At 40.2% G+C, this 26518-nt stretch overlaps 1 protein-coding gene and 2 long non-coding RNA genes across 13 annotated transcripts in view; 1 reads left to right on the forward strand and 2 right to left on the reverse strand.

Moving 5' to 3' along the window:
- Positions 1-1534: 1534 nt before the first annotated feature.
- The window catches only part of LOC100550692 (sodium channel and clathrin linker 1), a 46947-nt gene continuing 21963 nt past the window's right edge, over positions 1535-26518 (forward strand). For 8 of the 11 annotated variants that reach the window (XM_085222223.1, XM_085222226.1, XM_085222225.1 and 5 more), the window contains exons 1-12: positions 1535-1623; positions 17052-17116; positions 17800-17852; positions 18290-18359; positions 18456-18511; positions 18914-19046; positions 19872-19994; positions 22178-22243; positions 23713-23780; positions 25353-25443; positions 25636-25727; positions 25899-26076. In XM_085222223.1, the coding sequence (XP_085078349.1) occupies positions 1542-1623; positions 17052-17116; positions 17800-17852; positions 18290-18359; positions 18456-18511; positions 18914-19046; positions 19872-19994; positions 22178-22243; positions 23713-23780; positions 25353-25443; positions 25636-25727; positions 25899-26076 (1077 nt within the window). In that variant the 5' untranslated portion in view covers positions 1535-1541. Of the gene's footprint in view, positions 1624-9178; positions 9562-16295; positions 16523-17051; positions 17117-17799; positions 17853-18289; positions 18360-18455; positions 18512-18913; positions 19047-19871; positions 19995-22177; positions 22244-23712; positions 23781-25352; positions 25444-25635; positions 25728-25898; positions 26077-26518 lie in introns of those variants that run through there. The other 3 variants (XM_085222232.1, XM_085222229.1, XM_085222231.1) reach the window with 2 other exon arrangements.
- Positions 13638-16235, reverse strand: LOC146544413 (uncharacterized). The gene is made up of 3 exons (XR_014882847.1): positions 15827-16235; positions 14972-15161; positions 13638-14435 (listed from the first exon to the last, which is right to left on the reverse strand). It is a non-coding gene; the product is annotated as an uncharacterized LOC146544413 (long non-coding RNA).
- Positions 19830-21806, reverse strand: LOC146544414 (uncharacterized). The gene is made up of 2 exons (XR_014882848.1): positions 20813-21806; positions 19830-20594 (listed from the first exon to the last, which is right to left on the reverse strand). It is a non-coding gene; the product is annotated as an uncharacterized LOC146544414 (long non-coding RNA).

A 26518-nucleotide genomic window follows, 5' to 3' on the forward strand; every position in this document is an offset into this window, starting at 1 on the left:
TGTCATGTAGTGGATTTGTTTGACTGCACTTTCAGAGCTCCAAGTATCTTTTGTCTGTGCCCTATTGCTGGGTAAGCAGCAGGAGCTTTCAATACCATCTTTCTGAATTGGGAATGCACTTCTGCGTACCTGAGTCCCATTTGGTGCTGCCTAGCCACGATAGAGCAATATTATATGAATCATTGACAAGATCTGAATGATGAACAAGCTCATTGGTGTCTCCTCATTGTTACTGTGCATGCTGGAATGTCTCCAGCTGATGTAAATCAGCGGGGATGTCTTTTCATTCACAGTGATCCCTATGCTGCCAGTTTCCCAGCCAGGCAAAGCAGCTTAGAAGGACGAGTCTGTCCATAGCTTTTCTTGATTCTGTATGACATTGGCACTTCGAGAAATGATCCAATCTCCATGTCTTCATGATCATCCACACCCACCAGAGAGTGGGATGTTTTAATTATTGCCAGCTAACCTAAAATCCCCCAGAAGATAAAAGTGGAAGAGTAATTTACTTACGTAAACCAAACATAAACAACAAAGTTAAGTACAGAGACTAGCCAAAATAAACAAACATCTCTTTATATCTGCCTATGTTTTAGCTCAGCTTTTGCTAGCAAAAGAGTCAGAATAGAGTCAGAATACTTTGGTGCTTTATGGCTGGCATCCAGTTCTCAGACAAAGAACACTGCTCTGGATTTAAATATCACTGATGGAAATTCTGTTTAGGGGTTACCTCTATCTGATAGATGCCCAGGCTGTTATTAGAATTCTGTTCGGATTCAGACATTATCTCCATGTTTTCTTCTAATGCAATGGTTTCTTAGAAGTCAGTTTTAATACTTATCATACAGGACTATATGATGCATTCCATGCCATATAGTGTCATGTGATACAGTAGTACTGTGGATAGCTGGCTGGAGGGCTGCCACCGCTTGGAGACTGGCTAGGCATCAGTCTGCAGCCAGTGAGCAATCACATTTTGCATCACTTGTTTTGTGTACATATTATCTATTATTATTATTTTCCCTTTTCCGTCCTTCTAAAATGTCTATATCTCAGCCCACAAGTTTATTTTGTTTCTAATTCTCTCCCCCATTCCACTCTGGAGGGTAGAGGGAACAGCTGTGTGACGCATAGCTGCCTACGTAACATTATGAACAAACGCTTCTAAAACTGACTGCAGACTAAAAGTTTAGTGCATTACCACTTCTGCAGGCTCAACCTGCCGATAACCAATGTCTTCGCTGAGGAACTAGATTTGAGATCAAGGATCTTCAGGCCTTGAGAAATACCATGATAAGTTATTTTTTGAACCCAAAGATAAAAACGGACAGGACTGACTTCTTAGACACTGCACCTAAGCAGAAAAACATTGTTACTAATGCCAGAAAAAGAGTTTTGCTCTGTTTAAATATACCCAGGGTAAAAGTAGGTTCTGTGTAGTTAAGAGTTGAAACATAGATTTCAATGCTGCTGAGGGGCTGTAGAAAGTAGTCTTCTTTTTCTTGATTCCTTGTGTATTTCTTGAATTATTCAGCAGTCCGATGTTATCTCCATCCAGCTGGTGTAGAAGTGAAACACGTAGACTGGTTGCCCAGTGTGAAGAGGTTAGCCACTGCTGTTACGGTAGGTAAAAGTCTTACAGAAATAATGTGGATTAGAGGTCAAAATGAAATGTGACTTGATCGCTCCTTTGTAATAGAATTTCTCCCTTTACTTAACATTACAGCTGAGAACAACAAAAAAAATTGAGTTAGTAGTTCCATTCTTTACCATCATACATAATTTCAGTTATACCAGAGGATCTGCAAGTTAGTGTAACTAAGCTAATGAGAGAAGTAAATGCAAGATAACACCTGCCTTGGCTTTAGTCTGGCTGTACATACATACTGTTTGCATTTCACAAAATTGAATCACAGAATTGTAGGGGTTGGAAGGGACCTCTAGAGATCATTGAGACCAACCCCCCTGCCAAAGCAGGTTCCCTACACCAGGTTGCACAGGTAGGCGTCCAGGCGAGACTTGAATATCTGGAGAGGAGACTCGACAACCCCCCTGGGCAGCCTGTTCCAGTGCTCCGTCATCCTTACATTTTCTTTGCATCTCTACATATGTAAAAACATTTGGGTGTTGTTTAAAACTGCATGCTGTTCTTAAAAACAGTTTTCTCCTTAGTTATTCTCCAGACCATAGATTCAGTTCTTAGATACTGTGGATGAAAGCCCAGCTTTGCTGCTACCTGTAGCAAATATCCTATTAACTTCAATGAAGCCAAGATTTTGCCCTGAATTTGTAAAGTGGTGAAACACTACAAAATCACATGTGCTATAATGCACACTGTAAATGCTAATGTTTTCTTTTCAGAGTGCTAAGACTTGAAGGACACTTAATTGTATGTGATATCTCCTTAGGAACTGAAATAATTTTACATAGATTTCTGTGCATCTCAGAAACTCTCAGTCCTTCATTTCTAAATAGGTCTAGGTACAAACTGTTCATTTAAAAGTAAGAGTGGGCATAATCAATGGATATACAGATAGTGTGTGTGTGTGTGTGTGTGTGTGTGTGTATCTCCAGGAGCTTGGCTAATATTATTTATATTGGAGTAACGAGAGAAAAGTCACTCACCCTGTCCTGAGCTCGTGAGATGAATTCTGATGGAGCGGATCTCCAGAGAGATCCTTCCCCACTGGCAGTCAGCTCTTAAATGAGTCTAGGAGAGGTGGAGCCAGGCTCTACCCCTTCCTGCAGCACAGATGATTTGCCTTCACCTGTGCTCCTGTGGCTGACTCATTGCTCGTCTCAGGTGATCAATCAGAGGTTCAGGCCGTGATTCAGCAGCCCCATACAGAGTGTAATCAGCACCAGCTCTGATCTATGCTGATCTGCCTGAGAACTGAACACCACTGTAGACGTGAAATGCCAGAAAAAATATGGAGCAATAATAGTGGAGCTGAATCCAAGCAGTTTAGTAAGATATGTGAAGTCCCATTTAAGTCTGATGTTTTTCTCTTGAGTGTAATGTGGTTGTCTAAAATTACAGACTCTTGTGGGTACATTCAAACCAAATTGCTTTTGGTAAAGGACTCAGCTCACTGACTATGCTGGACATCTTTTGTTTCCATACTGAAATGTATTTGTTTCCTTCACTGGTTTGAAGGAGGTTACTCAATGCAGTGACTTAATAGAGGAGGGAGGTGCTCTAAGGGTGTAGTTCTCCTTAGAGTCAGAAGATGGCAGTACAATTTCTATTCTTAGCAACCCAGCAACTCAGCAATCACCATGCGTTGTTGTTTGCGTTTATGCTAGGGATAAAGGGAATCCATAAAACTATGGCTTTACACAAAAGAAGGGCGAAAATCTACGCTTGGGATCACAACAACCAGCTGCTCATCTGGCAGCAGTTATGACCTCAATGTCCTGTTAGTCAGTAACTTTGAATGTGGTCCTGATGGCCAGGTTTAATTGGCTCAGCTCAGTTACGGAGCCAGCTGGTACCAGAATGGATGTGTGTAGTGAAGGCTCTAATTAAGGTTTAGGGGACTGGAACAATATCAAATGAGAGCGTCCTTATCACCCTCCCTGTTCTTTCAATAAGGCCTGAAAGAAGCAACTGATATTCTTAAAGAAGTAAGATTAATTAAGTTTAAATATTTACTAAATCATATTAATTTGAAATTATTTTATGGTGAGATGCAAGTTGTTCATAGCGAGAGAATGATGCTTTTGTAGAAATCTGTGCTAGAGCTTTCCTAATTAAAAAAGGAGTAATGTCACTGTGTAGTAAGAGCCCAAACAGAAATTGGAGACAGACAACCGTGGGCTCTTCCCAACTAGTTTTGGGCTTTTCTTTGGGGGGCGAATATAAGGCAAGTGACGTGCTAATGCTAAAGGAAAACTATTTACCTGCTTCACATGAGTCAATAATGAGATTTTAATCCACTTTTGTTTATGATAAGTTCTGTTAAATTAATTGCTTGCTTGGGTATACTGCTAGTTGTAGCAGTACTTGGAGAACTTGCTTGGCATGAGAGAGAGATAATGTTTGAATTCTTTAGGATCTAGTACACAGAGATGCTCAGATGCAGGAACTTGACTATACTCAGTGAGTGCAGGAATTAGGGAGAAACTTTAGTATGCTTGATTGGTATTGAGAACCTCTGTACGTCCTGAGATGCTACTGTGAATTTGCTTAGAAATAAGGCTAACAACTCAGTCTTTTAACACAGATACAGTTATTTTAGATGTGAAATATCTACTTGAAGAATTCTAGTTCTGCACTGCAATACCTGTGCAGATTGCATTCGGACCCAACAGTTTAAGTTTGGGAACTGGAATTAGCTACCCTTGAGGGATCGATGAGAAACCTGCATGCTCAGCATAGAAACAGCCAATAGAAAACAGTGAGCACAGGTCTTCATCCAAATTGTCTTGCTTTCAGGAGTTCCAGGCACCGGGATTATCTGAGATCTAAATCAATCTCTATGTTACTTACAGAAAATGATAGCAGGAATAGACTCACACCTTAGATTCCTTCTCACCAAGCCAGAGCACTCTTGCTTACAGAAATCAAATAACGATTTGTGCATGGAAAAAGACTTTCGCAAAGTCTAAGGGAGAGAAATGATATTGCAAACATACATCACTGTAGCTTTCTTCTTGTTATCAATAATCTTCATTTTAATCTTCAGTGACTTCTGCAGCATTCTAGTTCTCTTTAGGAATTCATTTTTGCAGTTGTGACACAGTGTGTGACTTGTAAATTAAAAGGAATTCTCTCAAAGAGCTGAATTGGACTGAAGTGCTGGAAAAGATTACTGCCAAGTGTTTTGAATGAGTGCTTTTAGCATTTTGATTCCACTTGGAACCATCACATGCCCAGAAAGTGACACAATTCATTCTGAATTTGAGGTAAAGCCATAAAGAGGTATAAGTAGCTGAATGTGTTAGTCACATTGGAATCCAGTTTTCCTAGACAATAATGTTGGTTTCCGTTTTAACTTGTTTCCTTGTATTTGGGGAAAAAAAAAGACGTTCCAGAAGACATTCCAAGTTAAGAAGTGGTGTTGGTGGAAGGTTCTCTCATTTCAGTTCAAAACTCAAAATGTCCCTATCATGAGCAAACATCTGTAGATAACACTGTGACAAACTCCTAGGGCATAGGAAGCAAAAAGTGTCTGTACTGACTAAATGAAGCAAAAGAGCTGAAGGTAATTATTTCTTAATGTTATCCTACATCCTTGTCTGAAAGAGATAAATTGTGAAAGGTTGTGGATATTGGTTATAGTGAAGGTATTGACTAATTACCATCATTTGCATGCAGAGATACTAAAATGCAGGGAGAAGGAGGAAGGTAGACAAGACAAGTGACACTGGTTGCTCATACGCTTTCCAAATAAAACTATTATATTTTCTTTCTATAGGCATACCTTACCATGTGTATGCTAATAACTCAGTTCTACCTGCTGTCCTTTAGTAATGGCAAGCAAACTAAACAATCTATTTAATAATAAAGGCTGGGTAGACCCCTGAAAATGGGATGCTGTATGTACTGTGTTTGAGAGTCCCTTGCTAGATATAATCTCATTAAAACATTTTCAGATCTGTTTCAGACCATGAATGGATGTTAAAGGTAGAACCTGCAATACTGAAAGAGTCTTAAATGAGGCCAAAGCTGTGAGACAGCTAATTACCTCTGCCTTTTAAACGTGATGCTCTTTGGGTATGAGACAACTTGAACAGTTCTTTTTTTGTCTTCTGAACTTCTGCTGATAGGTACAATCCAGATCATATCAGAGAAAGAAGGAAACTTGGACAGTTTTCTGACTGAATTAGGAATCCTCTCTTCTATCGAATTTTGCATAATTGTTTCCTACTTTTCAAGTATAATGTTAATGGTTATGTATCTGTTTTTCCTGCCTCTCTAGATAAAGTGGTGAGGCATGGATGAACACTAGAACTCTACAATTTCAGATAGTAAATGGTTTTACTCTTCTGTTTGTTGTTACCTTAATGTATCCTCCTCTGCTTTAGCTGTGTGGACTCAGTGCAGCTTCTTTCTGCTATATCCATTGTATGCCTACAAATCAGATGATGATCACCAGCTTACATATTTCTCTTGACGTTGTGTGACTTCAAAAAAATTTCCTTATAAAACATTTGGTTCCATATGCATTTGATTTGGATAGAATGGGTACAGAAAGAATCAAGTAAAACAGAGTGTGAAGTGACAGTATTTGGGATTGGAACTTTTTATCTGGTCTAGTGGTATAAGTAGTTTGGATTGAAAAGGGAAATACTATCCTGCAAACTTCGATTAGAAGAGCTGGATCTATCACCCTGTAGAGCAAGGAAAACCATCAAGTTGCAAGTAGGTAATAGAACTAGGAGGCTATTTTAGGTCCAAGGCAAGACAATTTTGTACCAAGAACAAAGAAATCAGAGAATCCTTGTTACTGACATTGTGATGTAATACCCCCAGTAAAGGGGTGACCATTTTCAAATATTTCTTGGGGAAAAAAATATCTCAAATTATGAGGATTATGGACTTAACATTGGAGGGAAAAATAAAAAGCAAAACATCAAAACATCCTGAGTTCAGGGCTCAGATGTGGAGTTCTCACTTAAACTTTATGCAGGTGGCTTGATTTAACTGCATCTCTTAGGAATAGGCAGACTTGTATTTAAGTACCGACAGGTCTTTTTGTAGCTTTGTTTAGAGATAGCACTTTGAGTGTTACATTGTCACAATGTGTAATTTCACACAGTAGAGTTCATGTTTCACAATCTGGGCAGTTGAAAGTCATCTCTGCATCTCACCCTTGGGAGTGAATGGTTCATTGGCCATATCATGCAATCATATCACAAAAACCTTGGGGATTAAACACCAACTGCCTTAATGAAGCCTGCCAGATCGCTTTACAGTATTTGTCACTGTTTTCTGGCCTGGCTGCCAGAGACTTGTCAATGATTTCTGCTTCTAAAACAAGGGAAAAAAATAGGCCTGCAGCTGGGAGTGTTGATTGAAATTGAAATCCATGAGGAACTCAGAAATTTGGTCTGTACCCTGTCTGTTCTAGGCTAGATTAAGTCAGGTTAGTTTTAATCCCCATAATGACCGTTTCCTTGGCTGAACTCAAGCAAGATCCATGCAGGGAGTGAAATCAGATGTAGGACCTACCTACTCTCTCGGGTAGGCTGGTATTCAGGAACCCTTGGTCTGGAAATGTCCCCCAGTAGAGTGTAACTGCATGCACAAGGTAGAAGCTTTTCAATGACCATGCACAGAGTGAGAGTATCTCTGTTTCTGCACTGACTTCCCCACAATTGCAGGTTTATGAGTCAGTACACAGATCGCTGCCAGCTCAGATGTGTCTGATCCCACATTGTTGACGTGGCCTCAAATATCTAACAGTCACCTTAAGCACTTTAGGCAGAAATATAGATCTTTGAAACCCACTTGGATGTTTGGAGACATTAACAGCAGCAACTCAGCATCTCCCTTTTACCTGGATAGCTCAGAACCATCGCAGAAGACACTTTGCCTGTCTTCTCTAAAAGTAGTTATTCTGACAGAGCTCATAAACGCTTTTACCATCAGGGATACTAGAACTTGGTTCTACTGTTGGTGAGCAGCCAATGTCTGAAGCAGATGCAGGACTTTCTAGGTTAGTGCTTTAACCAACAGCCCAGCTACACAGCGATCTTTGTTCTCTTCTTGACTCCTTTCATTATTTGCTAATAGCAGTACAACAGCTTCAGAAAAAATTGTACTTTAGAATAACCTGTAAAGATCTCATTTTAAAAAGGGAACGTTGGTTAAATTTTCATCTGGATGCTAGTAGAGTTGAATATTTAATCTTTGAGTACTGAAGTTGCCTCCTGTCAGCCAGCCTCTGTGAGAAAGGGTATGTGGAGGCAGTGGATTCAAGATGATTACTTTATTATGAAGAAAAATCCTGGCCATATACACTGCGTAAGGTTGCTGTAGTGACACCTTCTCTGAGGGGAAAACCGTCTGTCTGTATTTCCCACAGAAACCACTCCTTGCTGAGACAGGTGCTTCAGGGAAAGTGAGGGAAATGTAAATGAGAGAGAGAGAGATGCACACAGATGTTGTGTGATCTCTGCAGCATCCCTGCAGTGTTGTAAATTCAGCCATACGTTTCTGGGTTTATTTTTAGTTCATAGATTTGGACTGTATGACTGGCACCTTCTCTTAGCACGTAAACTCTGCCCACTCCATGGAAGCGATTGCATCTGGTAAGAAAGTCCAGATCTCTAGGAACCGCCGTGCAGGGAAGGATCTAAGCGGTAAATGAGAATTTCCCCCTTTTATTAACTCTGCTTTTCTGAGAGAAGTCAGCAAAGACAGGTATGTAAATAATTCCTTGCGGAGAGGAGCGATTCTCAACTATTTTGTTGGTGAATGATTTCATTCTTTTGAGGTCTGAGCACATGCTGCTTGGCAACATGTATCTTTAAAGATCAGGATGTCTGGAAAAGGAATTGACTCCAGTCCTAGGATTTGTTAACTGACCAAAAAAAAAAAAAAAAAAAAAAAAAAGCCATTTCTTTAATGTTACTTTAAAGTCACTGAAGGCAGGCATGGATTCACACTTCTGGAATGCTGTGGGGTTTTTTTTTTTTTTTTTTTTTTTTGTTTTTTTGTTTGTTTTTTTCAAGTAATGTTGATTGGTTTTATTTTTTTCTTCAAGAACAATAAACTCATGATATTCATTCAAGGTTTAAAGGAGCCATAGCTACAGATTAACACTGGCTACTTCATCCTATCATCTCTGCTGCTTAATGGAGAAAGCAGGCTGACGTGGTTACTAAATCTGGCAGCTTTGTTGTATTGCACACGGGCAGAAGTAGCACACAGCATATAGAAAATGAGTAGCTTTCAGATAACAGCCTTCCTTTCGCTGCCACAAGGCTTGAAAGGCAGACTCAAATCTCTTTCTCCTTTTTGTAATCACGAGTCGCCAGAACAGTGTGCAAATATTTCAAACATGGTGGCAAATATAAGTATTCTTTGCCTGTGCAGGGCTTTCAAATTGCTAATGAGGATTTCTGCCTTGGTGTTCTGATTGAAAAAAGCAGAGGGATGAAATCTGAAACCATCCTGAGAGTGAACGCTTCTCTGCAGTATTGTTTCAGCTTTCGGAGGAGGAGGAGCTGCTGAGGGAAAGGGATGTATGAAAGCTTTCCGGAACAGTTTGCAGTTGTTTGCTGATTTCTGGGGACGTCTGCTCGCTACTTCGTGAAGCACACAAATGCAGGAGGTGCTTCTAGATAGATGGTTTTCTGCTTATGTTAGATAGTATTAGACGTGCAGCGAGAAAAAGACTTCGGTATTAACAAGCTGCTTGTGAACGTGCAGGAGAGAACTCTGTCATTGTATTTTTGTATTGTATTTCACCTTGAACCTTTAAAAATTCATACATGCAGAACTGGACTTCTTATTAAGAACCTCAGCAGTACCTTACTATCAGAAATGCAAGCAAATAGTCATCATAAGGGGCACCAATGTGGCCTGCTAAGAACAATGGACATAGCACGGTGAGCAATGCATACTTTTTTTAACCCATTTTATTCTATTTGTACATTAAGAGAATATTTATCTGAGGTGTGGTGTGGAGGCAGGATAGTAAGGTGGTTGAGAGGTAAGAGAAGAAGGGCTGGTATTTGTTAGTGGGTTTTTTTGATCTTGTGGTAAGGAAGAAACAGCGTCATGTTTTTTAGTCTCCTTTCTAATTCAAAGCTTCGGTAGTGCTGTTGTCCTATGAAGTTTACAGGTTGTGAATTCTCATGCTGTGAATTGAATCTGCAACCAGTACCAAGTTTACATGTCAGATAACTGCATGAGAAATACAGGATGTAGCTGGTTTGCTTCAGTTGCCATGTAATGTTTTTTGCTTTGTTTACATGAATTGTTATTTCTTAGGGATACTGTAGGCTTTTTGTGAGCCCTGTGAAAAAATCATGATAACAGTTGAGAAGTGACTGCCATAAGTGACTGGAGAGAGAAAATTTTTTGCTGTAAGGAAAGGACTAAGCATATTCGTAGTACTGCTACTGTGTCTCTAATGCTTATAATGTCATCATACAACCTAATTAAATCCAGATATGGGGGCAGTTTGGTCATGATTGCATGACAGCTTTAGCCATGTTACTTGGATCAGGGACTTTGATGTTTTAATTGAATTGTCCCGCATGGTGGTGGTCCTGGGTAAAAAGTATAGGTACTGTGGATAATATGCTTGTGTGACAGATATACTTACAGTTGCCAGGTTATGGAGCCTGTAAAGTTGAATATGATTCTTGTAGATTTGCTCTTCACAATGTCAGTTGAATTCTCAAAATTGATGGATGTCTTGGGAAAGAGTAGCTACCTAGATTAATACAAGTTTTGGGTTGTAATTCATGACCCTGAGCATTCAAGTTATTCATGAAAATGGGAGGCTTTAAGGGTGCTTTTTTTCTGAGGGATTCAGCTTACTAACAGCTGCTCTGTTGATGCATCCTATATGCTTGGCATCTATCAGTTAATGTTAGGATAAGAGTCATCTGCTGTTTGAGTCTGACCAGAAAACTGAAGTGTCAGATAAAAGAAAAAATATCTAAGTGCTTAAAAGAAGCAGTGACAGCCTTCTGCCAGGGATGGGTAGATTTCCTTATAAAATCCCTCACCATCAGTACTTGGGTATCTCTATCCACTGGGGTAGGAGAGGTGTGCAAACAATCGCTCCTCAGTTTCCATGGTTAGGTTGTCCTCTCTCTTAAATCTGAACCCTCTGACTAATATTTTCCATGTTAATATAGTGGATATTAGCAGCCCTGAGGAGAAGGATTTGGGAGTGCCAATTGATGATGTTTCAGTATGAGCCAGAAATGTGTGCTTGCAGCCTAGAAGGCCAATGGTATCCTGGGTTGCATCAAGGGAAGTGTGACCAGCAGGTCAAGGGAAGTGATTCTGCCCCTTTACTCTGCTCTCATAAGACCCCACCTGGAGCATTGCATTCAGTTCTGGGGCCCCAGCACAAGAAGTACATGGAGTTGTTGGAGCGGGTCCAGAGGAGATCACAATGATCAGAAGGCTGGAGCGCCTCCCTTATGAGAACAGGCTGAGACACCTGAGGCTCTTCAGCCTGGAAAAGGCTCTGGGGGCATCTCGTAGCAGCTTTCCAGTACCTGAAAGGGGCCTACAGGAAAGCTGGGAAGGGACTTTTTAGAATGGCATGTAGTGACGTGATGAGGGGAAATGGCTTTGAACTGTAAGAAGGTGTATTTAAACTTGATAATGGGAAGAAGTTCTTTACTGTGAGGGTGGTGAGGAACAGGAGGTCGATTTTCCCCCCCTCTCTGGAAGTATCCATGGCTGGGCTGTATGAAACCTGGTCTGTGGGAGATATCCCTGCCTATAGCAGGGGGGTTGGAACTAGATGATCTTAAAAAGGTCCCCCTTCTCACCCAAACCAATCTATGATTCCATTAATATTCCCAACCTTCACCCACACTTGTAAAAGCTTTTAAAATCTTTGTGTTTTTTTTTTTTTTTTTCCAAGTCTGATTTCCTAGGTATCTGATCCATTTCTAGGTAAGTAATGTTGTCACATTGGTTATATAAAATGAAAACTATGGCAGGTATGCAGCCTTTTGTATTTAAAATAGGAAGAAAGTACAATTGCTGTAGTCTGATCTCCCCTGAACATCAAAAGCAGAGGGTCTCTTGCTGTCAAATTTTTGTTTTGGCATTACTCAAATAAACCACTGCACTAAGGAAAGAGAAGAATTGTGAGGCAGGTTATAAGTTCAAAATTCACCCCAAAGAGCAGAAGTTATTCAACCAGGAAGTTGCTACAGGGCGAATCCCCTAGGGTGTCCTGCCTACAATATAGTGGGAAACAGAGGTCAAGGCAGAAAGAAAAGGGATCGTTGCCTACCTTCCTTGCCTGTGGCAGAGGGAATTAAAGTGGCTAAGCACCCAGCTGCTTTAAATCTGTGTTTAACAGGGTCCAGTGGTTTCTTTGACTTCTCTCTCTCCTATTCTGTACATCTGGCCTTTCAGCTGACTGGGAGTGCTGAAGGAAACATGCATCAGCAATATACAGATACTTGTACTGGCTCTGCTGTGTTCCCGTGCTGGGAAGATGATCCCTCGACCTCCACAGGCAAACCCTATGCTTTCTCCTTACTGGAGTCACTGGTTTATGGGACTGAGCTGTCTGCTTTGTAGCCTTCTTTTGGTAGTGTGGGAAAAGCACAGTCTAGCTAACTGCCTTCTTTTAGGATCTGTACAAAAGAAGTATAAAATGAATTGCAGCCACCAGGTGGCCCACGCAGATTCCTATTTGATATGGTTAATATTCCAGCATCTGAACTTTCAGCAGTTTTTTTTAAACTTAGTGTTCTTGAGACTCACTGTCTAAAGAGATTTTCCTCCTTTTTCCCCATCTTTTCTTCCTGATACCCTCTCTTAGTTTCTTTGAAATTTATGCTTGATTCTCATATATATTTTGGGATCCCGAGCTACAGCAGAACATTTTCTTGATTCCTAATAGCTGGAAAAAATGTAACGCTTTTATGCTGCAATACAGAGATTGTAATATGTGAGCCAGAACTACTGTGCCTCTGGCAATGAGAGTAAGAAGAATTGATTGTGTGGATAGGAAGATCAGGGGAAACATTCTTAAATACACGCTCAAGTAAATACCTAAATACCTAACTTAAGCTATCCTCAGCTGAGGTTCCTTCTGTTGGCACTTGCTTCAAAGCCCTATGCTCCCTGCACTGCAGGGCTTTCACTCTAGATTTTAGTGTCTCCTAGCCTAAAGCCCTTCACTTCAGCCACAGTTCCCAGCTGTTTCCAGTTCATTCCAGTGCAGGGCATCTAGATCCTTGCTTTCTACAGCCCATGCCCCCCCTGCATCAACCTTGTAGTTGTGCTACAACTCCTCTCTTCCCACCAAAGATCTACGTTTTTTCCACATGTCCCAGATCCTCTTCTCCTGCATCTCTTCACTCTGTGTCAGTAAAAATACTTATTCTGCTTGTCTCACAGCCCTTAGAAGCTCCCCCAAAGCCTTCTGTTCCCTAACATGCCTCCTGCCCTCAGTCCTTCCCATACTTTCCAGTGTTTGCAACTGGAGAAACAGGTAGCTGTTTCTTCTCCCCTACAATTTCAAGTTCCTCAATGCAGGGATCTCAACGTACCTCCTTCCTCCTCCTTGCTCTTGAAAGCAGAAAAGCAGGGTAAGTGAGGCATATTTCTAGCCCTTTATATGCTGTAAGAATGGATGGCGCCAAGCAAGGTTTGGAGGAAGACTAAGCCAGAAAATTTCTAGCATAGATGCTCTTTAGAACATCTAACACTACTTCATCTCCCCTGGGCTTCTGAAACTGTTTGGTGTGGTTCTCCGCATGCTCATTTCTTAGCACTGCTGGTCACATGTTAACATTTCTGATTCCTGGATGATCAATGTTTCCAACCAAAAAGGATTTGGATGCGTTACTTTTGGTTCAGAACTTTTTATGAAACTTACACGAGCGGTTCCTGGACACTTGCTTTTGAAAGAAAGCTTACTTATGTAAATGACAGTTTATGAAAAAAAAAAAAAAGTAATACCGAGACTTCGTGGTTTAGTAGATAGTTTAATACAATTTATACACAGTTTAATATCATCTATAATAATTCTTTAAAAATGGGTTACTTTCAGTGCCAAAATCTACCTTATTATAATTCATCAACAGTAAGTGAACTGAAGCTCCCCCTTAAACTTCTCCAAGGGTAGATTTGTCTCAGTTCATCTGACCTACGGTTTTACAGTCTGTACAAAGTATGCCAGCTTGTTTGCATGGAAGATTCATCTAGAACTTAAACTATGTACATTTCAAAGCAGTCACAAAGCTCTGCACCAAATAGTCTGCTATTAGAATGAAAGGCAAGCACCATAACCTGTGTCTCTGCGACTGAGGAGAGGCAATTTTCCTTGCTTTAGTAAACAGACATAGTAGTTTAAAAAATATCTTCCAAAAAATTGGTTGGACAGATTAGAGCTGCAGTCTTTGTACCTGTAAGTTACTCCATCTCCCTAATCTCTGTGGCTGTAAGTTACTTCACCTATCTGCTGAGCATGCAAAGACTATCAGAGACCGAGACCCCTGATGAAGTAAAAAGACCTCCCTGAAAAGATCTCCTTAGTAAAATATTTGTCTTGTTAGTTCTAATGCAGAAACAACATCCCATTCCTACAATTTCTGCCCAACATCACTTGTTCTCATACACTTGCATCCAAACTTAATGCTGTCAAAAACTAAGCCTCAATCCAGTCTGCTATTTAGTGTGAGACTTCCATATATCTGAATCAGGCTGCTTCCAGTCTTCTCCCATTAGTTCTTTCAGATTCAATTCTTGGAAAAATTCCAGGCGATGACTATAGACAGAAGAGAAAAAAAAAAAACCAGTAAGTTCCATAGTACCATCTTAGAACATTCTCAGTAGGCTTAACTGATGTTTTTTTCCCATCCTTTCTGGAATGTAAACACTGTTTCTGAAAATCTTGTACTGGAAAGAAGGCAAAATCCTGAGCTACAAACAAGAACCACAGTATGAAGTTGCAAGGGAGAGTTTAGAGGTGAGCTCTTATGTTGAGCAAAAATGCAGTCAGAGCAAAAACAAAATGACTACCTGCTCTACAACTTATCTGCACTCCAGCCAAACATTGTTTACAACTTTTGACTAATGGATAACTCATATTAAAAGGATATATATATATATATAATATATATATATATATTTTTGCCAGCAGCCTTTTCCAGAATGCTCAGGATGAAGCTGTCACATTAGAACAAGTTTTAGAAAATAACCAGAGAATCTTAAATAAAGACCAGGTATATGAATTGCACATAAACATCAGCGACCTCACAAATACTTGCAGCAGAAGATACTTGCAGCAGAAGTTACACTTACCTTCATGGTCCCAGAGTTTTCTAAAGGGTTTCCCTGGCGCTCCAAGTGGCGCTGGAGGATCATTGAAGAAGGGAGCACTGACCTGCATTAGCAGTCCTGCATCATACGACTGAAGTGCAATTGCTACTGGGTCGTGGCTCACAGGTAAACCATCCCACGTGTGCTCAATTCTTAACTCCATCTTAATATTCTGCAGAAGATAAATAAGAAAAGAAGTTCCTGTCAAAGCACACAGATACCATTCCGACACAAACTTCACTAAGAAAAAAAGTCTCGCAGCTAAGAAGGTGAAAAAATAAGCATAAAGCTCCCAGACATAACCAGAAAAAGTCAACTGATTCTTCCCAGTCCTATTTAGGAACAAAGAAAGACGGACTCTAGAACAAGCCACTGTTCTAAAAGCATTATTTCACAGCATCGTTGAGGTCAGAAAGGACCTCTGGAGATCATCCAGTCCATGCTGTTTGCTGGCAAAGCAGTGAGAAAGATGAGATAAATGGATATAAGAACCCAACACGGTGATGCGGGAGGCATAACGAAGATTTAAAGCGATACGTTAAGTGATCAGTTGACTGAAGACATCCAGTAAAAAGGTGAAGGCAAATACTGGACTATCAGCTCTGACAAGGTTATATGTAAATAAAGCGAAAACTAATTAAGCTTTTATGTCGACCTTTTTTTCTCTCCGTTACGCTGGACCAATTTCAGATGTGCTACGAGACATCTTGGATAGCTTTGGAAACCATGGAAGCCTCGAGTACCATTAACACCCCCCGCAACTCAAGCAGCAAGCTTACAGAAGTGAGATGGTGGATGCTGAGGGAAAACGATCAGCGCATAAAGGGAGACAGGTACCTCAGAGTCTTAACATCATTCTCAAGGCAGAAAATGAAGAAGCTTGTCTAAAAGCACCGCTTGACTGACACAGCGGAGGAGGCGAGCGCTCCCCGGTAGCAGCAGCCCGCGGGGGGAGCCGTGCTGGTACACGTTACGCTGCACGCGGCGACCGAGCGGAGCAAAGGAGCCGTTTACAACTGCAAGAGAAGCCCTTTCAGCGATCCTCAACGCCGCAGGTACGAGAAGGGCCGGGGAACCTCAGCACCCGCACGGGCACGCACTTCAGCCGCACCTACGACCCCAAAGCCACGGCTCTCTCGGAGAAGACAACGACGACCGCCCCGCGCCGCCGGCCGCTCACCGCAACCCCACCCGACGAAGCCGGCCGCGGCCGCCGCCCGGAAGCTTTAAACCCGGCACGGCTCCGCCCTCCTCCCGCCGCGTGACCGGCGCCGGGCGCTGCGCTCGGCCGCCCGTTAGGGGAGGAGCCGGCGCCGACCGTTTCCCGGCGGCGTGGCCAGGAAGGAAGGCTGCGGTTACCGGCCCGCCGTGCCCGTCGCTTTCCTTCGGGGGGAAGGAGGGGTGGGCGAGAGGAGCGGTGCTCTCTGCCCGCCCGCCCGCCCGCCCGCCGGGGATGTCTTGGTCGGAGTGGGAGGGCGGCGAAGCTTTGGCGTGACGGCATGGCCGCGGAGCTCGGCTGCGGGGCAGAGCCGGGTGAGGGCTGGCGGGCGGCCTCGGGGCTGCTCCCGGCCCTTGTGGGGGTGGGCAGCTTTAACCGGAGCTTACACCGAGTGCGTCTTTGGCGGCAGAATACCGTCAAAGAAAACCTTTCCTTATAGCGCGTGTAATAAGCGGGGAGTTGATGCGTTGCCGTAGAATCGCGGAACGGCTTGGGTCGGAAGGGAGCTGGAAGCCCGCCCGGCCCCTCCATCGTGCTGTAGGCAGGGCTGCCCCACGGCTCAGCTGCCCAGGGCCCCATCCCGCCTGGCCTGGAGCGCACCCAGGGATGGGGCAGCAAGCACAGCTTCTCTGGGCTGCTGTGCCAGCGCCTCACTGCTCTCTGACTGAACATGCGGTTGCTTATTGTGTAGCTATGTTGCTCTTATAAATAGTTGCTTATTTTATAACCATGTGACTCTAAATGGAGCTCAGAGTAAATTTGCATCTTTCTGGCTGCCAGCCAGCTTCATCTAGTTCAAGATTCGTGATCCTCTAACTTGTATTATATAATTGCAATTTTCAGATCAGAAGCTAGATGTTGCATTTGAGCAGGATGAAGCAGATGAGATTTTGAATAGTGTTGCTGAGGTATGTAAACTGAGGAATGAAAGTGGGTAAAAATAAATATAATTTAAGATATGCATCTTCCTATATGTAGACCAGTCTGTTTCAGTCTGGTCTTGCCTGGCTTCGAGCCCATCACTGTAGAGTTACAGTTTTTCCAAGCAGCAGCAGAATAAGACAGTTTAAAAAGTGAATTCTGCTTGGTTGTGGGTTTTATTTATTTATTTATTTTTTTTTGGAGTGTTTTCAAAAATATGTGGGAGAACGCTTGATTTCTCTAAAGGTTTTTAACTTCTGTGGATTTTTTTTCCTTTGATCTCCTGGGGAGATAACGTTTTGTGGTGAATAGCATAAACCTGTCTGAAGACTGTGCAAAAGCTGGGGCATCAGCACCGACGTGGGGCTCGTGCACAGAAGTGAATGTGGCTCTTACATAGATTTAAAATGGTTGCTCTAAAGATTTGATGCAGTTATGCTTTCTATCAAAGCCTCTCCAGGAAAAAAGCAATGACAATTTTTTCAAATCTGGCCAATGTTCAAGGACTGTAATATCAACCTGAAAATGATTGCTGTGGAGTCTGTATATTCTTTCCAGTATAGTCCAATATAGACAGAATAAACTGCTTTGTTTTGCATGCATTAGAATAAAAACAAACCACAGTAACCACGTGCAGTCATGTACTAAAATACAAAATAATCCATTACAGAAAAGCGTCGCCGGAGGTGAGGGCATATCCAGATCCAGGATGATGGACCAAAGGTAACTGATTCCAAATGAGTGAGAATACTACTTCAGAAGGATTTGAAAAACAAATAAGTACATGAGTAGAACTGTGTTTATTTATTTAATTTTTTTCATCCTCGTATTGGTTACTATACTGTTGTACTGAGAGCAGTAAGAAAGTCTGGTTTCTAATCTTTCTGGATTTTGATCTCTGTATGAAACACAAATGTATCAAAGCTCATCCAGAAAGCATGTTCTGCTTCTGTTACACAGGAAGTCTGTGGTTAATGATCATACTTCAAATGTAGTAATGAAAGTTGTTCACTTGATGGTGGTGAGTGTTGGGCTTGGAAATAGAGAAGCAACAGTTTTGTTTTGTTCTCCAGATCATGGATTCTGTAAAGCTGGTTAAAAATCAGAACAGTGTTTCAGCATTTACAGATGGATTCTAAGCATGTTTTTCCATGTTTCAGCTTGATAACAAAAAGTGTGGAGTATGAGAAGTGCTTGGAAGAAATGAGGGAGCAGCTGCAGATTTATCAGGTATGTTTCTGGCATCCTGTGATTCTTTTTGCAAAACGAAGTCTTAATTGCATCTATGGTCTAAGTGGTTTTGCCACTTAAATGTTTTTTTGTTAGGTGCAGATGAGTGAGATGAGACAGAAGTTTGAACAAGTCACCACGGAAAACAGAAGGTAAATAAGTGCACTTTACCTACTGCTGCTATTTTCTTGTATGTGGGGTTTTTTTGTTTTGTTTTGTTTTTTTTTCCTGTCTTTTAAACCTCAAATTCTTTTTCCTAAGACTTGGAAATATTTGAATCTGCTTAATAGTTGAAGATTTCATACTTATGTGCTTAATGTTACCCTAAGTGTTTAATATAGATTACAGCACCAAATTTAGGAGGCTTAGCCATATCTCTGCAAAAGAACTCAGTATTAACTTAAAACCCTTTTCATAGAACATATGTTGCTCAATGGATTTAAATGTGAGCCAGGTGTATATGGTACATACAAATCAAAGATACAGTACTTCAGTCAATTTAAAAACATTGTATTAAATAAATACTGTGCTGAACTTAGTCCTTTGAATTTCAGGCTGCATGCAGAGTTGAAAGAGGCTCTTGAGATGCAGCTGGATGCTCTTCCTTTTATGCCTCTGGGAACTGCTATTCCTGCAGATGAAGAAATACTGAGAAACCTTCAGGAGCAACTACAACTGACTAATCAAGTGTGTGAGATGAAACACTTGTACTCTTCTGTTTCTTCTGTGCCTTGGCAAATTAGGGAAGGATAGTTTATTTCTTGGTTCAGTATTTGTTTATAATAGTCCCTTGACAGTATTTTGAGGCCTTTCTGATTGTACATAGCTTAAAAAAAAAACAAACTACCTCAAGTGCACCCATACTTACGTTTTCAACTTCAAAACCTGAAGGAAGTTTCTCTCTACTTTCATACAAGTGGGAATTTTTTATGTTCCTTTGTGCCTCTAATTTTACCTTGTTGAAATTCTGTCCAGAACATGAATCAAATATTTTGTTGGATTGAAGTTACTGTGGTAGGCTGACTTTTTTTTTTTTTCTTTCTTTTTTTTTTTTTTTTTAATTAAAGTGTAATGTGAAATGAGGGGCAAGTATATCTGGAATACAGAAAGTAACAGTTAGATCTGAATAGGTCGGCAAAATGGCCTGAATATATTACAAAGATGTTTCAGTTCTTTTGCAGTGGGATAAGTTGAGGTTAAACTGACTCCTGAATTTTGGTGTTTGAGTATTATATATACTGTAGTCCTAAAGTAAATAATTGCAAGAGTTTGACAGTTTCAGAACGTGAGTGGAGTTTTACTTCTGGTAAGATCTATTAAAATAGTGCAGAACTTGCAGCTCTTGTTTAGACGGAATGTGATCTTGTAAATATCTGGGGTTTTTTGCCTCTGAGTTGGTGTTTTGCATGGTTGTAATGTGTGCAGAGAATAATAATAATTTAAAAAAAAAAACACATTTCAATAGAAATGTACTGTAAATATCTTAGAGACCTTTATTCTTTAACTTTTTAGGAAAAGGAACAAGCAATAGAGCTCTGGCAGACCGTATCACAGGAGCTTGATCAACTGCAGCAGCAGTACCAGGAACACATGACTCAAACACAGATTCACATGGCTGAAAGACTAAAACAGCAAGTAACTTTCATTTACATTTTTGTTAATTTTGGAATGCCTTCGTATACTGTAGAGATTTTATGTCTGTACGTAGCCAAACTGAAGTGCAGTGGTTCTACCAGTATCATAGAATCATCATAAAACCATAGGATGGATTGGGTTGGAATGGACCTCAAGGATCATTACGTTCCAACTCTCTGCCACAGGCAGGGTTGCCAACCAGTAGATCAAATAATAGACCAGGCTGCCTAGGGCCCATCCAACCTGGCCTTGAACTCCTCCAGGGGCAGGGCATCCACAGCCTCTCTGGGCAGCCCGTTCCAGCGCTTCATTGCTCTTTCAGTGAAAAACTTCCCCCTGACATTCTCATCTAAATCTTCCCTCCTTGAGTTTAAATCCATTTCCTTTTTTCTATCACTTATTTACCCATGTAAAAAGTTGATTTCACTCATGTTTATAGGCTCACTTTAAATACTGGAAAGGCCATAATGATGTCTCCCCGCAGCTTTCTCTGCTCCAGTCTGAACAAGTCCGGCTCCTTCAGCCCATCTTCATAGGAGAGGTTCTCCAGCCCTCCGATCATCTTCGTGGCTCTCCTCTGGTCCCGTTGTTGATTGTTTTCTGTAATAGTTGTTATCAAAAGTTGAGTGGTCAGATGTAGTCAGCGATTCAACAGTTAAATGCACGGTCAGGGTTGGAAAGTTGATTTCAAATACGTGGGCAGTAACTTAGGGAGCGCACTGTGTGAGTTTTGGTGCATGTAGAGAAGTACACGAGATAGACAAATATAAGTAATCATCCTACTGTTGCTCAATTCAAATATAAGTAGTTTCACTTACCTTTTGTCATTCAATAGAGAAGCTGAACAAACAGCTGAAAAATGAAGGTTGCTAATACTCTAGTGTTAGTGTTTAGCATTCCGTTTCTTCAGCTGCTTCTTGGGAAGCCTTTAAGCTATTTGTTAGTGTCTCAGCTTGCTAAGTTAACTGCTTATGTTTCAGGAAATTTTCTTTCAGAAAGACAAATTAGGCTGTAAGAAGCTGTTTTGCTCTGAGCTGTAAAGAGTGCTCAGTATTCAAAGAACTCACAGACTTCACGTGTACGTGTACTCACTACAGCTATATTCAAACATCTATAAAATTTGCATTCCATTTTCAGGGACGTTAGCCTTGTGGGTGTAATTATTGCTCGCCTACGTAGCAGGAATTTGTTAGTGATTTTTTTAGTCCATCTAGGCGATACGTTCCTTTCTACAGCTGCTGTGTTCTCTCAAGTTTTATGGTTATTTCAAATAACAGTTATGAGGACTTAGTCGAGAGGAGTTTCTTTGTTGTTCCAACTTCCTGTTTCTGTTACTGTTATTGGATTTTTTCGCTGTTGGTCACTGGTAAATCGTAGCTGTTGAAGATGTAAGGGGCTCTAAGAGTCCACTTCTGATGACTAAATTCTTAGTGGATTTTAATGCCATTTTCTCAAGAATGAGATTGAGCAGCCTTTGATTCTTAAAAGCACTTCCTGTCTGTCACGGATTTTTCAGCTGAATCAGCTGTGCTTTACATTTTGCTTTTAACAGAGGAGCAGGAAATAGCAATCGGAGGTAGACTGAGTAGAATCACGATCCATCGGAAAGCAGAGATGAGCTATGAGATCCTTATTCGTGCTGTCCAACCTCTACAGTGAAGTTAGTTGTTGGATTAGGTTGCTTGCACGCATTTGGCCATGAAACTGTGGTATAAACACTACACAATTAGTATATATTCCAGCTGAGGGACTTAACTCTTGGCTGTGCTCTGAAGATGCTTAGTATGCTGCCGATGACTATTTTGTGTTATTCTCTTCATGCAGGCAGACACGTTTTAAATTCTTAGTGGATGCATTTCTGCTACTGTGCTAGCAAAAATACTTGCAGTACCACCATAATCTGTGTGGCTCCGAGAGGCACTACTTTTGTATTTTGGTATTAATTGCACGGGTTTTAGAAATCTGTAACTGAATGAAATTCAGATACATTTTGCATTAGTAAATCTAATTTACCAGATTACCAGGTCAAAAGACAGAAGAAATCTAATTAAAACTTAAGAAAGCTTGTTGGATTTCCTGCACCATAAATGAATTCTTTGAAAATGTTTTCAGTTGACTATGACTGTGATAATTAAATGTTCTTTGTTGGTAATGATTCTAAGAAGCCGAATTCTACTTTGTAGGATCAACTGGCTAACTTTCACCAGCTTACTTCACACCTGCATGCAGCCAGTGAGAAAACAGAATTGGTAAGTAAAACCTAAGCGATGACCTAGTGATTTTTTTTTCTTTTTTTAAATCCTATTGGATCCTTAAGGTACAAACCAAAAGAAAGATACCCTTCCAACATATCTAGTTGGAAAAGAACTTGTGTCACTCAGATTTGTAGGCTTGTCTAGCAACCAATCAAAAATCAAGAAGCAACGGCTCCCTTCCTGGAGACAGAACACTTAAGTCTTGGTGGTTCAGAGGTTATCTCTTGATATTATAGCAATTCCTTTTTTTATAAGAAGCCACGTAGGCTCAGAATTTCAGCATGTGGTACTTCAGTCAAACGTTCAAAAACCATCTTCAGTGGGAAAGAAGTTAAATAATGTCTTACCGAGGCTAGCTCTGCCACGTGTTAGCAAGTCCTAGTTTTCTAGTAGACACCAGCATTTTCACAGCTGATCTTTTGAGAGATTTTTGCCTTCTAACAATCTTTAGTTGTATAGACTGAAACTGAGCTTTAGCCCAGGACTTCCAAGAGTGACTCAGTTTTGATACTGTAGAAAAACAGGAGGCAAAAGACTTGAAGTTGCTAGCTGAGCAGCTTCCTCTCTGCAAGACATGCTTCCTGTGTGATGATGATTATTATTTTTTTAATCCATGTTTGTCCTGGATGCTGACAGTGTGTAAAGTAAGGAGGGAAAAAAAAACAGAACAAAAAAACAAAACCCCAACCCTCTGTATCTTGCAAGCAGTTCTGTTTACAAGCTATTTCATTAGTTCTAATAATAGCAAAATAACGCACTTAGAGGGAGGGATTTTTATCCTTTGTAGTCAGTAACCTCAATCAACTGTTCTTTAAGCATAGCTACAATTAGAGCTGAGGGATTGCTGTCTGAAAGCAATCTCAAGAAAATACCATGAGCTTTCAAAACAGTTGTTTTGATTTAGAAGTTGCATGCTAATCTGCTACGTATAAACAAAGCAAGAGGTATCAAGAAACAGAATGACTGGATGCTTAAAATCAGGATACGGGAAAGAAACTGTGGGCAGAAATGTGAACTAGGTGTATTCTTTGAAGGAGGCAGCGTTAAGATAAAGGCTGTCCGTTTGTCTGCCCTCTCCAAAGTGTTTGACGAGGTCTCTTGCCAAAGATGTAAAGGTGTCATGGAATAAAGGCGTCCTTTCTTGAGCTATAAAACTGAAAAATTAGCAGTGGAGAGCAAGTTTAACTAGTCAGGTTTCTTATCAGGGCTAAAACAACTGCGTTCCCTGGCTGCGTTCAGGTTTAAAGTTTTCGGCATACTTAGAAATGTTCTGGAAATGAAATCTAGTAAAGAGGTGACAGTGCTCACCTCAAGCTAAAGTATTTAAGGTAATGGAAACTGAAATAAACTGCGGAAATCTGCAGAAAAATCTCATGACATTCAGTGTGTGAGTGAATTTTTGATATCTTGTTAGTAAAATGAAAGCAGAAAAAAACCTCTACAAATCTCTCCTTGTTTTACAGAGCAATCAGTTTCTGAAAACTGTGGCAGAACAGAATGTGGAACTAGAGCAGCTACAGAAACAACTGAGGTATAAACCAGGCAATTTAAAAACGATAAAAATCTTTTCTGTAGGCTTTCCTAACTTAAGTTTCTATCATAAACTTTTTTTGTCTTGCAGATTGTCTTGACAGTGATAGTTGAAAAGGTTTCAGTTAATGGCTTCTTAATGGCTTGCTATAAATGTACATCAGTACAATATCTCTAGTTATTTCTAGTCCCTAAAATAGGTAGCACTAGATATTTGATGTAAAGGAACGAAGTGTTCAATACCACAGCAAAACAGAAGGTTTTTTTTTTTTGTTGGAATACAATTTGTATAAAATCCAATTATGAATACTCTTTACAGTTTTGAAGTTTTGAACGTTCCAAGTAGTTGAAATTTCAACACTTAAAACTCCTGTTCTAAACTGCAGGCTATGTGGAAGTTAGATAAAGAGAAGCTTTGTGTCTTAATGTTTATTTTTGTTTCTTCTGTACAGTAAGGTTAGGACTAGGATTTGTTTGTAAGCGCAGAGTTGGCTTAGTCACTGAAGATGTATTTCTGAGGGGGAGTTTTTTGTAACCTTAGTTGCCTTAGCTAAGTGTATCTTGGGGAAGGACAATGTGACAGGAAAAAAAACCAAAACACAACACCATGACAAAAATTAAGGTAATCCAGGTATTTGAAAATGAAGTATTTTGTATCTCTGACATCACACAGCTGCTGATGTGTGCTGCTGTCTTTAGAAGAGAGCACTGTGTCTCTACATTTTGAACCCTGCTTGCACAAGGTAGCGTTGAAATTTTTGCGGGCAGACGGGACACCAAAACAGATGAAGTCTTGTGTTCACGTGCACTATGTGTATGTTGATCAACGTTTTCACATAGGCATAATTTACTCTTGCTTTTTATGCTGTTAAATAGTAATTTTTATTGCTGTAAGGAATTTTTCTTGAAGTTGATTCTTAAAAGTAATACATGTTTTCTAGTTTCCTTCATGACTTAGTTGTGCTCCAGTTTGCATTCATTTGTTTGCTGTTTTTTTTTTTTTTTAACTTTACCATATACTCTTTAAACTTTTTCTAATACAAAGCCTGGATAATTGGGTTGCAGCCCTGGTGGAGGGCAGTATATATCTTTTTGTTTCCAAGACAGAGGAGTAGGAGTGCACTTGTTGCAATGGATTTTTGTACTGTGGAGAAGGTCTGGTATATTAACTTCTTTCCTTTTCTGTTTCTACTCTTGTTGAGCCTTTTTAGATTACAATGCATATCCATTAATTCTTGAGAAATGGTTAATGATTTGTAATTCCTAGTACAAATTGCTTTCAAAAGTGAAATCAAAGTCTGAAAAATAAATATCTGTATTTACATTATTGGATCACTTTAAGTTCCTGATTGCCTTGTCCTCCCAAATATTTATTCCACATTTACACATTACGATTAATTCAGCGTTTCTGTCTCATTGTTCCACGTAATACGAGGAAAACCTCTTACACTGTTATCAGAGAAGTTATATGAAATCTGACTGCTCTTCACAGTCATTTCAACAAAGTTGTAAGAGTATGATTTTTCCCCTGTAATAATTCAAGTGTAATTCACAGTCTGTTTTCTCTACACAGGCAAGCTAAAGTAGATAGGTGGACAGCAAGTGCTAAGGTTGATGAAATGATCAGATTGACAAAGACGCTTCAAGGCCAATTGGAGAGAAAGGTATTCTAGAGAAAGGGGTAATTTTCTGTTGCAGCTGAATGACTAGACAGTTATTTCATTGCTGATGTTAAATTAATCTCGAGTTGTTCTCTAATTTATAAACTAAATTTAATAAAATACTAAATTTTGTATATCTTTGTTTTCATAAATGAAACTGAGGTGTAGCCTGGAAAACATGCATGTTCTTTCTAGGAAGAAGATGTGGTATCTGCCCAGCAAAGAGAAGCAGCATCTGAGAAACTCTTGCAACAAATGCAGTCTAGTATAAAACAATTAGAAACAAGGTAAAGACATGTTGTTGGATGTTACTAATGGGATATGTACAAAAAAAAAAAAAAAGCTAAATGGGAACACAGTTCTGGCAACTTACTTTCTGTGAGCTTAGTTGGAAAGAAATATAGTTCTTGAATTAAGCTTTGTATTGTTAAATGAGTAAAATTACTCATTTGTTTTAGATTACATGTTACTGTCCAAGATGCTGAACAAATGAGAACAGAAAGAACAGCCCTGGAGAAACAAATCAGAATGCTTCAGACAAAGTGTGCTAATTTAGAAAGGGAAAAGTATGAAGCAGTTGCAAAAGTCCAAGACTGTGTACAGCTGTTAGAAGAAGCTAACCTACAAAAAAGTCAGGTAAGTCACTGTGAAGGCATTTCTTAGAAGCTAGAAAGCTTTCATCACCTGCAGTTATGAAGTGCCTATTTATGTTTATGTATATGTAGAGGTATACACACATACACAACCAGGTTTCTTTTATGTCTGTTGTACTAAAATGAGTAATGCAGAAGAGAGAAAACTTATGATAGGACCACACATCACTTAGTTTTGTCATACAGTATCAATCGTATTGAATATTTAAATACAAATTGAGCTGTCAGAATGAAAATGAAGGCCCTGTTATGAATTTGTGACTTAGTAGTGGTTAGGAAAGTTGAAACTGGAGAGACTTTTTTTTTTTTTCCATGGTAAGACAGGTCCAAGAGAGTGAGCTTTGTGTTCAACTTTGCGTTATCCTAAAGAATTCTGAAAAAGTGATTGTGTAATAAGTCAGCAAAACCTACAGTCAGGAAAAAAA

The sequence above is a fragment of the Meleagris gallopavo genome, chromosome 4 (genome assembly GCF_905368555.1).
Source record: "Meleagris gallopavo chromosome 4, MGAL_WU_HG_1.1, whole genome shotgun sequence".
NCBI lineage: Eukaryota > Metazoa > Chordata > Aves > Galliformes > Phasianidae > Meleagris > Meleagris gallopavo.